This window comes from Tachysurus fulvidraco, chromosome 9, assembly GCF_022655615.1.
Source record: "Tachysurus fulvidraco isolate hzauxx_2018 chromosome 9, HZAU_PFXX_2.0, whole genome shotgun sequence".
Taxonomy (NCBI): Eukaryota; Metazoa; Chordata; class Actinopteri; order Siluriformes; family Bagridae; genus Tachysurus; species Tachysurus fulvidraco.
This window is the reverse complement of record NC_062526.1, coordinates 9,412,373-9,426,501: the sequence shown is the minus strand read 5'-3', so window position 1 is coordinate 9,426,501 and position 14,129 is coordinate 9,412,373. Positions and strand designations below refer to the sequence as shown.

Sequence of the window (14,129 nt, the reverse complement as noted above, 5' to 3'; positions counted from 1 at the left end):
ATGTGCAGTCTCAATTACGGGGTCTATTTCTGTACTTAACCCATACATAAGGCGCACCGTATTATAAGGCGCATGCTAAAACATACGGTCTACAAAAAAAAGGTAACGGAAGCAAAACAGTGAGTTTAGTTGAACTTTATTCTACTATTTAACAATACACACAATCAATCTTCTCCCACAAATCCATCAAAGTCCTCACCTATCGGAGGCGTGGCGGAGGTAAGCGTACGTACTGTACGTATTACATAATGTTCTCTGATTGGTTTATCACTGCCAGTTTACATAGTGTACATATTACGTCCCTGTGTCAGCGGGAAATGGTCCGACAGTCAATCAAGCGGAGTGCTTACCAAAGTCGCACAACAACATTTTTACAGATTTTGGAACTCAGCGCACACATACTGTAAGGCACACCGGATTATTAGGTGCACGGCCGATTTTTGAGAAAATTTAAGGCTCTAAAGTGCGCCTTATAGTGCAGAAAATACGCTACTTAACTTGACATACAGTATATTCCTTATATACCTAACTTTCAAAGCTGGGATATGTGAAGAAACATATCGCACTGTGCTGTAATGTGTAATGTGCAGCCATAAAAAAGGCTTTTTTACTAAAGGCTCTTCGTCTTCATCATCTTCTTCATCTTCTTCTTCTTCTTTTTCTTCTTCTTAAGCAGTGTGCCACTTTCCCTTAATCAATCCTATATATAAAGTGTCTGTGACATCAACTCACTGACTGAATCAAAGTCATATTCTCAGAAAAGTCCATGCACAATTTGTTCAGTTGGTTCCCGTTTTGATAATCACCATCATGCCAAGTACAAAAGCACAAAACCAAGACAGAAGACAAGAGTCGTAGCTGATAACGTTTAAACCAAGGTGTTTTCTACCTGAGTTTGTTATGGCTGTTTGCTCATATGTGAACCTCCAGGACACATCATTTATATCAGCCTTCATCAATTTCTCGCCTCACTGATATTCAATTTGTTTCAAGTATCACTGAAGCATCAGTTGTCAGATTTATATCTAGTATGTACAACAGAGTTGCTTGTTCTTATATGGTGTAAAATAATGAAGTAGTAAATAATGGGGGAACGTCGTCAAAGCTAGGTTAAAAAGAAATAGGATATGGTCCACAATACAGTAAGTAGTACATTAGGCACGGGCTTGGACCAAAAACTGTACTGTATGATATCTAGTGATATGCCAGCTATTACACCACTTGGCCCATGTCTGTGTTATCAGTGTGCTCATGTGCAAATGAAAATATAATACATAAGTATTAACTTATTAGTAATTATTAAATGCATAAACAAAGAATTCTATATGTGACTTTTTTTTAATTAATTAGAGAATGACCAGTTGAAGTTGTGTTAGATTATGTGAGTTTATAGTACTGAGGATCACGAGTAAAAGTATACATGGTCATACCAGTGGCTAGACAGGCTAGATGGCCGTTTCAATTGACTCAATCATGTTCCCATAATCCTCTGCAACTTCTCCACATGTGACTGCCTTGTGCTTCCCTATCTCCTTCAGACACCTTTGGGGTAGTATCAGCTCTTGGCCTTATTTTTGGTTATTACAGTACTTCCTGTAGGTTGTCACTCAGATTGAACCAACATGTCGCAGGGCTTAACTTTATCACTGGACTGCTAGAATATCAATACGAATGAGAGCTCACTCAATAGTGATAAGTCATCGTCACTATTTTCTGACCAGCCCTTATCTGGCCGTGTATTCAGTAGTCAAGCAGAGAAATGTGTTGCTAAGCAAGTGAATGTATTAGAGCTATGCTAGGACATTTCTGCTTTATTACAGCATGCACGTCTACATGCCTGTGGCATGAGAGCGGCTCATATAGCATCCGCCACCCCTGTGCAGTCCCACATATTTACCATGTCACTGCCTTTTTTTGTATTCCTGACCCACCATATGGTTTGAATAGAGATAAAGATGTAGGTGTTGTGTTTGGATCTTGATGCAGAACATTTCATGAACATCTGACATTTGCGAGAGAAAATATTGATTTATCTGCCTGTAAAACCAAAAGTTAGAAGTGGAAGGAAATTCTGACTGAAAAGTGAATGATTTTTCCATGCAATATACAGTAGTTCACAGAAAAACAAAAGCCTCTGGCATACACAGCTTTAGCCTAATCTACAACTCAGTGTGGGTGAGGACCTGGAGTCAGATGCCATGTCGTGTCGTGTGAGTAATGTCATGATCTAATACACATAAAAGCCTAATGTGAGCTTTTATACTTTTGCATTTTTCACATGGAAAACAATGTTTCAGTTCAGTATCACACACACCAGCACTATCAGTTAAAGCTGATGTCTGAGCTTTGGTGTTTCTTAGTGAAAATATTCACACGCTGTAGGCTGTGACCAGATTCATGTTGTGTGTTGAATCAAATTATATCTACTAACTAGACATTTTGCCATTGCAAGACCAGGCTCCTTTCACTGAATCTGCAGTGATCCTACACTAGATATAATGATATAGTGGTTTTTTTTTTAAACACAGATTTGAATCACACATACACACACAATGTGTTTTCCACAATTACAAATAAATTACAAAGTTTTTCTCATCACACATAAAATTAAAATTAACTTTTTTTTACGTTTTGTCTGTCTGTTTTCTACAAATAGAGGCAAAATAAAAAATAATAATAAAATGAATTTGGATGCAAAATACAATAAAATAGATTGTATTTAGATGTACAGATAAAAAAATAAATAGTCAAAACAGAAAAAAACAGCATATGAATGCAATACAATACAACTGATTATATGAATATTGGCATAAAGTGCATACATGTGCAATTTTGGTGGATTTATGCAAATTGCACTGTGTAAAAAGTCCAGTAGTGGTAGTGGGTGCTGTGACAAGTCCAGAAACATCCAAGCTGTAGGTGTTGTCCTGGATGAGAGCCTGAATGGCCTGTGGGACGAAGCTTCTCCTCATTCTTTCCAGTAGAGCAAAGTGCTACAGCAGCTGTGTATTACTCTGATTCTCACTAATGTCTTTAAAAAAATGGTGATTAACTCTTAGGGCTGGGACTTACACGGTACATTTGCTATACTGAGCGTAACATGCTGCTTTTTTCAAATATAAGGGAGTGTTCTGCTTCTGCTCCACACTGTCTCTGGTTTTGAATCTGGTAGGAATTAGTCTATTACAGAGAAATTGTCCAACTCTTCCTGAAACTTGAACGAACCATACTTACTATTTCCCCACACCACATCTATCTCCATTTTTCTCTCTCTTTGCTTTTTACACATGAAATCCATTGTCTGATTGTCAAACTTCTTTTCAGCATAAATAAAATGAAGCTTGTAGTAGTACTGTACATGGGCGTAAATTTCATGTAACAGTTGGGGACACAAATAATAGTCTAATTGTACTTATAAAGACATGTCCCCACAGTGAAAAACTTTGCTTTTATCATTATTATTGTAGCATGGAGACTGCGTCATTATGGTTATTTTCAAAGTTTTTCTCAGGTTAAATGACAAAGCAGATTTTTCTTCAAAACTATTTATTGCATTGTTTGTGTTGTTTACAGTTAAGCCATCAACATACAATAAAATATAAACATGACTGTTATTATGAAAAATATATATAAAATAAGTAATGTTTTGTAACAAAATCAATTAATAAATAATCAATTTACAGTAACTGCTCTACGTATAAAAACAACAAAACGGCTTTGGCGTGTTATTTGCAGTGCACTATGTAACTAGCTATTGTAAACAAGCTAACGTTAACTAGATAAGTAATATTTTAATCGCTAATTTAGCAGATTCATGGAAAATTACATCGGTAATCAGCATTTCTGCCGCAACTAATTTATGAATGAATCTGCATCAAATACATTAAAGAGAATCGCTTTATTTAAAGTGGATAAAATCCCCTACTTCAACATTAATTGAGCCGCAGCCACACACCTGACTCGTGTGTGCAGAGTAGGTGAGATGATCTGGGGAAGCAGGCAGTGGGTCAAACCACTGTGAGGAAGGGGGGGAGGGGGGACTCAAATGTTTCTAAATGCATTTTTTGCGTTTTTTTTCTACTTACACAATTATTTAGGTATACATACATATATTTTTCACAATAGAGAGTGCGATATTTTTTAAATCATTTTTCATGTCCCCTCCATACCCTCCGGGATTTACACACATGTAGTAGTATAACTAAGATATGACTGTTGTCCAGTATGAACAGTTACAACATGAGGTACATGTACAATGTGAGAGATCGCTCATGTGATGTCCTCGTGAGTCTTCAGTGTAAACCCTATTAACACAACACAGCATTTACCTTAAAGAATTATTGTGACACATTTCTAAAGAAAAAATATTATGTACAAAGCTATAGAATTGCTCTGTTCACATACTTGTCATAATGTCATGACAAGTAACAGAATATGGAAACTTAAAAATACTAAAAAGAATGTTTTATTTTCTTTAATAGTGCATATTTATTAGAAAATCCCTAATGGTACAACTACCTTCCATCCCACTTAACTGTTTAAATTTACTTCCCTTATTAATAAATGCATTAATCATCATTTCATTTATTAAATGCATTAATCATTCACTTCATTTATTAAAGTTTAGAAACCTCTACCATGTTAAGGCTGTGGTGGAGCCTGTGCCATGTACACTGGGCGTAAGGCTGGCATGGAATTACTGGCATGTTTTGTGGAAGAAGAAGGAAACCAGAAAAAAACACACGAGATGTGAACATTGTGTGTTGTGATGCAGAAACTCTACCTGCTGTGCCACCGTGTCACACTCCGTACACTAAAGTAAATAAATAATAGCACTGTCTTGACTCAGTTGTATACACATACAGTGTGCTTGTACATCCATTATATTTTTACTATTTAATTATTTACAGCCAGTTCGAAACAGTAAAATGCATTTAACCAGCCATCATACAGTATAAGACCGCAGTAAAATAGCTTAGAAAATCAAGGACTGCTGATTTAATGCACACATTTCCAGCATTTTAAGAGCTCAACCATAACATTTTAGGTCTTACAGAACTAGCCTACTGTTAGAAAAGGTCGTATGAAATGGAGAAAGAGTTTACTGTAATGCACAATCAAACAATTCTAAATCGTAAGGCAAAACTTTTACAGGTAAAGGTCACTGTGAACATAACAGAGTTCTTGTGTTTTGGAAAGCATTGTCCAGCTCAGCCATGTTTGTAGGCCGAGCGTGTAGAAGTAGACCTGACACCTACATGATACTCTTTAAACAACATATTATAACATAACATGGATATAAGGCTCTGGGTTGTTGATAGGAGGATTGGGGTTCAATGCCCAGCACAGCCAAGCTGCTACTGCTGGGCCCTTGAGCAAGGCCCTCAACCCTCCCTGCTCCAGGGGTGCTGTATCATAGCTGCCCCTGCACTCTGACCCCAAATGAAGCGATAATACAGGCTTCTATGCCCCCGTTCTATATAACAATAAATATGAAATGAATGATAATGAAACAAGAATTTTATACCTGGCAAGAAGATTATCCAATTATTAGAGATTAGCAGCATATGATGAGAGAAAGATAATGAAGAAAACAATGAACTCTTTCTATAGAGCTCTCTCTTAATATAAAAATGATATTAAGAAATAAATTGGACAAATGTATTTATCTGATTTTCTAGTTCTGGGTTTTACAGATGTGACTCAGCTCTGCTCCGTTTACAGTTTACTGCCATATTTCTCTTCAAAATTCTCCTGAATATAAAATTATTTCGATATGCACAAGTATGTGGGTGCGTGACTTCGACAGAGTTTGCCCATTAGTTGCATAAGGCAAAGGAAGCTGTGCTTAGAGAAGAAATCATTATTCAAAACACTTCAATATGTGCAATTCATAAGTACTGCAGTTTTGTTTTAGTGAAAAGAGAAAAATTATGGCTGCTATGTAGGCTCATACATCTAATGCATGTAAAAGGAAGAAAATACACCATTAGTCCGTTTGATGTTTTCATTGCTATTTTACTTATCTGTCATAGATATCATGGTTAAGAGCTCTGTAAAGAATTGCTGTCATTTCTGTTCAGTATTTCCCACACTAATACCTGAATTAATACTTAAATATGATCTAATGAGTTAAGGCATGTACTAATCACAAACTTCTGAAGAGCTAACCTTAGCTATGACATGGGTTTTGTGAATTCATGTGTGAATAACAACCTTAAGTATTAGCATTGTTTATTATTTAGAAATAAATTCATATAAAAAAAGTTTGACTTTTTTCTATATTCAAACATTGTTCAAACGATTCAGAGAATTGATGTGAATTTTTGTAGCTAGTATCAGGAGTATTTAGAGTAGTTACACGCCTACAGATTAACCAGGTTTCAGCTAAATATATTCATTTTAATGTACTGTTTCATCCAGAAGGGGTTCACGGTGGCTTAGTGGTTAGCATGTTCGCCTCACACCTCCAGGGTTGGGGGTTCGATTCCCGCCTCCACCTTGTGTGTGCCGAGTTTGCATGTTCTCCCCGTGCCTTGGGGGTTTCCTCCGGGTACTCTGGTTTCCTCCCCCGGCTTTTTAAATTATAATTAACATTACGTTTTTAAAGATCGCTAATCATCGGTTTTATTATAACCATCTTTGTTGTTTATACATTTCCATAATGTTATGTTTCTACACTTTGAGTTTTGAACTCTCTGCTCATCGAGATGTATTCATCAATAATTAGAGATTTTGATTACTAAATATAAAATCTGCTGTTTGGTTAAAAATAGTGAGCTGGACAAGTTCCTCTCTGGCTTGAAGCTTCAATTAACAATGATTAAAAAACTCGTATTGCAATCCAGGGGCTCTATCTCAGTCTATAAACCAACAGCATGGTAAACATATTGGATTTTTTTATTTATTAATTTTTTTTTAACAAATCGGTGTTCAGAAATCTCTTGATGCTGCAGAATGAAAATAGAGTTCAGTACAACCAGCTGCAGAAACCTCTGACTGGGGATTTAAACTGACTTTAAAGAAAGAATAGCTCAATTAGCATCTGCTCCTGTCAGCATGCCCGCTGTCTTAATGTGCAAATTCAGATTGTTCCCACAAGTGCTTTAGCAAATCCTCTTACTAGTATTATATAAGCAGAACAAATGTGTATAAAAGAATTCACTTTTTTTCACACTTTTAGAATTCAGTGTGAAATTTACAGTGTAATTTAAAGAATTATGAAAAAAAACAACAACACTGGTGCAGAGGCATCTCTATATATACAGTACGATATACAGCGATCCTGTTCATACGTGATCTTCCTTAACACTATTAGCCTTAGTGACTCACTTCATGGATGATTTCATTTCCTTTTTCTTTAATTCACTCTCAGACCAAACGGGTACAAATCTCTACGTTTTCTTTTGTCCTACTTGTATACATCTATTCTTAGAAAAGTGCCTGTAGTGCAACTTTTCTCTAAAATCTAATTAGACAACCATATCCAGGTTTGCAGTACAAAAGGTGCAAAATTACAGGAACAGCTTACGCTCGTCTAGCTCTGTTCTCTGTTTGATCCGTAAGTGGGTTAAATATTAGATGTAGAAATTGCACACAACAGAAGTTTTGTCTTTGTCGTCCGGTTTACACTGTTTTTTATTTGTAAGACAGCACAGCGGGAAGCCATAATCGCAGAGGTGTTTGTGTCTTTCAGTGTGTATGCATGTGTGTAATTACCTCACGTCGTTCTCATGCCTGTGATGAGATCCAGTGCTATAAGACTCAATCCTAATAGCTTCTTAAAGGTAAGCAATATATATATAACATATTGTTTTGATTTGACCTTTTACAGCAGATATCCAGACAATTTGTAATTGCAGTTTTCTTGTGTGAGCTACTGTAGCTAATGCACAGGCTTCTTGAGTGAAAGCTTGTGCTAATCTGCAACCCAGATGTAAGAGATCTGCTGAGCTACGGAAATGTTTAGCACCATGCTGACAACGGCACAGGAGATTGGCACAGCGATGGCGCAGGATGTGGAGTGATCATGCTAGCCACTAAATGCGCTTCATTTATGAGTAAGGCATCGCAACTCTTTTTTATGTTCCAAAGGTACAACCTGACGTTTTCCTTGCAATTATGCAATAGGAACAAAGTTTTCCTTAAGCCTCAACAGTGTACAGTATATAAATGCTCTAGATCAGATATTCTCAACTCACATACTCAAGAAGTTTCTGTTTTTTCTTGCTTTTAACACATCTAGAATATCGGCTTATTATAAAAGCCCATGAAATTTGAAATTTACACAATTTTCTCTTTTCCCCTAAACATGATTGATCAGCTAAGACATGTTTACTTGTCTGATGTTTACTTCTGTAATGTTGCACTATGGCTTCAAGGCTAAAAAGATATTTATATATGACTTTTTTTTTTTTTTTGTGGTACAAACTTCAACATTACATTTCATGCTTTCAACATTAGTTTCATACAGTAGCTCTGGAAAACTAAAGAAAATGGCTTCTCTATAGGAAATCAACAGAATCAACAGAGAGAAGAGCTGTGTAGAGCCTGAAGCAAAGAGCTGGGCTTTTTCACATAGCAATGCTCCAGGGGGAGAGATAAGATGAAACACAGGACAAAAAAGAAAACAGCAGTTTTTAGTGCATCTCATTCCCAGTCCACATGCAACATTTTTTTCATCGAAGCATTTCACTCTACACAAAAAAAGCATTTTCTGCAAAAAAATAAAATAAATCTTCGACATGAAAGCACTCACACGATTAAAACCCGCTTAATAAACGAGCATGGCAGCCGAGTCAAAAGTCCCAAAAACAACGCTCAGGTCCCCTTCTTCCTGCATCCTTGTGCGTAAGATTAGATTTGTGCTAAAGATTTAGATTTGTGCATTCGCGGTGTGCTCGCAGTGAGCTGTACAGCAGAAGAGTGGTGGATTCAGCAACTCTACCGTACGTCATATTCTGGCACCTCCGCATGAGGAAGTAAAAATAAAACAAAGCAAAATCCAACTGCAAACATGGTCTTGAATAAGAAATTACAGACCCCATATTAACCAACTTGATCAGCAGCCATGATAAACAGAGCCTTCCCTTCAAAACTGCAAAACCGCATCCACCAGTTCACATTAATGACTTCAGCATAGTGCGGTTTTCCAGTTCACACACAAAAATGTTGGGAAAATTGTTGGAAAAATTTCACTTAAAAAAACTGTTCTGAGTAATTCAAGACATTGTTTCTTTGTGAAAAAATTGGAGAGAGAAAAAATAACCCTACTGTATATTCAGTACACGTGGACGAGTCAGTAGGTGAACTCCATCACTCGGGTGTGGATGTCATTTTTTACATACTGTTGTACTGTTCATGTAGCGGGTGTGTTCATGCCATAAGTGAGGTGGACAGTATTCAGTAAAACTTGAGCGAGAGCAATGTGGTGGGTTTTTGGTGAATTTTTAAAACCACACTTCTAACCTTTATTATTACATCCATAGAAACCTTCCATTTAAATTGACATATTTACTAATTAACATGAGAGACTGTGTAGCCAATGGGACAGGAATCAGATTGTGTGTGTGTGTGTGTGTGTGTGTGTGTGTGTGTGTGTGTGTGTGTGTGTGTGTGTGTGTGTGTGTTATGCGTCTAGGCTGAAAGGAAGTGATTTGTGCATGTTGTCTGGCAGAAATTGGAGTGAATCATCTGCATCTGTGTTGTGATTACAGAGGGATTTGGCAGGTTAAACCAGAGAGCAGTGAACTCCTCACTGCCGCATGCCATCTTTGTTCTCAGCCTCACACTGTTTAGACCATTAACTTCTCCACCTTCATGAAATTGTTTTAAACATTGCTGATACAGTTCCAACAGAAACTGCTTTTGATTACGTACTTTTTGCAATATAAATTTCCTTTTATGGCTAACGTGTTTTTTTTCCCTTCTTAACTTTTGATTAGCATTGAAACGTCGAGTGACGTGCTATAGTTTGTAACACTGTTATAACCAGTGTTTAATAAAGATGGAAATAAAATAAATATATGATTTCAAAAGAAGTAAAAAAAAAAACTATAATTGCTTGTTTATTTATGGAAGGAGACTTCGGCATGGGAAAACAGGGAAGGTTTCAAGACAGAGCACTTCACACTTTCTCAATAACGAACGATGTTTTTTTCTCTTATTAACATCAAAAGAGAGGAAAAAAGAGAGTTTGTTGATATATACTGTTTATAGTTGTTATGATCTCTTAAGTTATCTTGCAGACATTAAACAAAGAAGTAAACAGATACAAACTGAGCCTTTATTTATTAAAAATGCAATTGTATTAGAGAAGCCTTTATTTTGTCACATATACATTACATCACAGTGAAATTCAACCTCATGGAGGTTGGGGTCAGAGTGCTGACACAGCTATGATACGGTGCCCCTGGCACTGTGAGAGTTAAGGATTTGCTCAAGAGCCCAAAAGTACTGGGGTTTGAAGCCCGATGAACAACCCAGAGCCTTAACCGCTTGAACCACCACACACATACTGTACAGTAGCACTTTACTATGACAAAGCGACTCTAGTTGCACATTTTCAATAACATGAGCTTCCAGGAACATCAGAAGCTAGTGACTTGGTGTGGGTGTGTCCAGAGTTGTAACAGTTAACATGACTTGGTGCAGCGGCTACCAATGGGAATGAAGACATATACAGTAGCGCACGTATAGCGCACGTGATTTGTGACAAAGCACAAACTGCTTCTCCTTCATCTTGTATGATACAATGCTGATATACGCTGCTGCGTTTTTATACACAAATGCCAAATCTCCCCCAGAATGTTTCATTTTAGCAGCAAAATGTTGTCTATTGGAATGAACAACTTGCTAATAAACATCATTGCTATGGCAACGAGCAGTAGGAACATCTTCATACAGTAGTACAGCAACTAGCGACTTGACCGTAGCTTAAGAGGTACATTTCACATTCGGTTGTGATGCTTTAGGAAAATCATCAGCTTTGTAGTTTTGTGCAATTACGTAAAATAAATAAGATCTGGCCGAGTGTAAAGTCTATGATTATCTGTAATAAAGTAAGAACTAACATGCAAATATGTACCAGTAATTCCACTCTGCTTAGCACACTTTAAAATAAAGTGCTGGGTAATTATTGCAGGTTAATAGCTCTATCATACCTCAACATCACTAATGAATGTTTGTGTACAGTTTGAGCTCACATCGACATGAGACCACAACAACCACACGGTCGATCATTATTCGACCGTCACCCTCGACCCCGTAATGGCTTGAGATGGCGGATAAAGACGCAAAAGACAAAAACATGCATTAGACATATCGAGAGAAGAGCAGGAGTCATCATTTTCTCCTGTCCCTGTACTGTGCCTGTGTTTGGTATGATGGAAGGAGATGGTAATGCTACAGGACGTGTTGGGGTTCGTTCTGATATTCCGGTCCCAATGAGATGATTAAGCAGCTTGCGCTCATGCAGCCGACCTAAACATGGACTCCGAATAATAAACGGCTGTGGAGTAAACACAGAGTGCACATGGGAAGGGCAGTGGTGTTTTGGCAATGCATTAAGTCCTGGCAAGCGAGATCTCTGGGAATTTAGTGGCGCACAGATTGTTATAATGGGATAGTTACGGTGTGGTGATGAATGCGCTGTAACTTTTAATTGTGAGTTTGTTTTGTTTCTGTCCTTGGAACTGCCTGGATGAGAGGAGCATCAGCTGTGATTATTATAATTATGTTTTCTGGAGGGAAGCGAAGGAATCGTATTTGATTATTAGCCAGTTTGATAAGCCAATGAACTTGAAAGGATGAATTATTAAAATAAGAAAAAAGGGAAAAATAAATAAAACAAATAACGGAATGAATTTTTGGAATATAACTCTCTCTCTCTCTCTCTCTCTCTCTCTCTCTCTCTCTCTCTCTCTCTCTCTCTCTTTTACAGCAGCAGAGGGAAAGGATCTTCCTTCAGGTAGGATATTTCCAGGCCTGCATCCTGTTCCATTATCCTATTATAGCTTGTACCTTTTTGCCTTCTGTTTTTTGTCCTGTCGTCTATTTCCCTCACCCTTTCTGCTTGATGTCCTTAATTTGCCATCTTTTCAAATGTTTTATTTTACATCAGTGTGTCTGTATGGTTTTTATGCTAATTTGAATCTCGTTACCTTTTGCACTTTTTTGCACTATATTGTAAGGGAACCAGTGCTAATTGGTTTTTGGGCCAAAATTTGACTTGGTTGAGACTATTGAGCATTTTTTTAGGAAGTGAGGTCTTTAAATATTACACACACACACACACACACACACACACACACACACACACACACACACACACACACACACACACACACACACACACACACACATAATGCTGCACTGTTGTACCAAACTCAACACTTAACCTTAATGTCTTAATTTCATAACAGTGACCAGAAAGATTTCAAGGAGAAAATTATATTGTGCATCACCCTGGGACATTTTGTTCCCATAAAGATGCACACGCGCACACACACACACACACACACACACACACACACACACACACACACACACACACACACACACACACACACACACACACTTAATCTTTCTCTTCTCTTCCTCTGTGGCTCCTTTCTGCCTTCTTCATTGATTCCCTTGTTTTGTGTGGTCATCACTGTTGATCTTTCAAAGCACTGCAGCTCTTTGTCCCTTTTTTTCATGCACCAGCATTTTAATGTCTTTCAGACTTTTGGTACAGCATGTCATTACCCCCCCCCCCAAACCTACCCACCCACCCCCTCTCTTTGCCTCTCTCTCTCTCTCTCTCTCTCTCTCTCTCTCTCTCTCTCTCTCTCTCTCTCTCTCTCTTTCCTCATCCACCCGAGGTAAAGAGCTGCCTCTGTCACAGCAGACGGCACTCGTTTCAGCAGGCATGAGTTTGTTAAACACAAATTGTTTGTCTCTTTATCACCACAGAGCTGCACTGTAAAATCCCTGGCTCTGGATTGTGCCTTGTTTTCTTTCACTAGTAGCAGATGTGACACACATTTTGCTCCCATAAGCATTCATATTTGAAGTGTCACAACCTGCGACTGAAAAGGACTGTAAATTGGAATTATACATCATGAGTCTACACAAACTAGTTCATAATATTGGTTCAGATTCATGTATTCATGAATCATTTCTTCTCTATTTAATTTTTTTTTATTGTAAACATTTTTGGTAACTGTAGTGATTTTTAAATACAGTTCCACTTCAGTCTTATGGGTTATTCTGTGTATATATTTTTTTATGACATCTAGTCCTAGTTAAATCCAGTTCAGTTCCAGGTTCTAACACTTCAAATGGAAAAGGTGAAGGTGGGGCTTTATGGGGGATTTAGGGACTTATATAAGATACTGAAGTTTTCTGAGCAAACACAGCAGTCAGTCATGTTAGTACCAACGACGCTATAACGCCTCTTTTGTTTCAAAAAGCTGTTTCAAAACAAATGTGTTTTGGTGTAATCTTCACTAACTCACTACTTTACGCATAATTGATTGAGTGCCACACAGTACATGTCCAATTGGCTCCATCCAGCTCTAAACTCACTCTCTCTAAGGAGCTGATGATGTGGCTTGATGCATTTAGCATCCAGCACGCAGCAGGAAAAGATCATCATCATGGATTATCATAAAAGCTCTCTAATGCCGTAGCTCCTATCAGCCAATACTAAAATCCAGCTCCCATTCATGCTGGAGTAATGGGAAATGTGTTCACAGTTTAGCATCAATAGATTTCATAATGGCCTAGAGTGAGATGCAAATTTCTGATTGGCAAATAACTTGCTTTTTTGCGCCTTGTAGTCGTCTCCGTCAGATAAGTGGATTTCTTTTATACTGAAGACAATCTAATTATTTCTCTGTCTTTATAATAGATCCAGCGGCATACTTCAATCAGATGTGTATTTTTTTTCAATCATTACTAGACCTGAAAACACGACTACAACATGTTCATAAGCTGCCGTGAATCATCAGGAAAAATGTATAGAGTTAGAGCTTTCCAGGTAACATTAAGCAGGAGATTTATGGATATTCAGTACTTTCGATTCCCCATACTGTACTCTTGCCACAAATTTGGAAGCACACAATCATCTAGAATGTGTTTTTTAT

At 37.5% G+C, this 14,129-nt stretch overlaps 1 protein-coding gene across 2 annotated transcripts in view; it reads left to right on the top strand.

Annotated features, from left to right (window-relative positions):
* The window catches only part of edil3a (EGF-like repeats and discoidin I-like domains 3a), a 170,278-nt gene that overhangs the window by 38,023 nt on the left and 118,126 nt on the right, over window positions 1–14,129 (top strand). Inside the window, exon 2 of one of the 2 annotated variants that reach the window (XM_027138617.2) lies at window positions 11,945–11,968. In XM_027138617.2, the coding sequence (XP_026994418.1) occupies window positions 11,945–11,968 (24 nt within the window). Of the gene's footprint in view, window positions 1–11,941; window positions 11,969–14,129 lie in introns of both variants that reach the window. The other variant, XM_027138616.2, reaches the window with a different exon arrangement.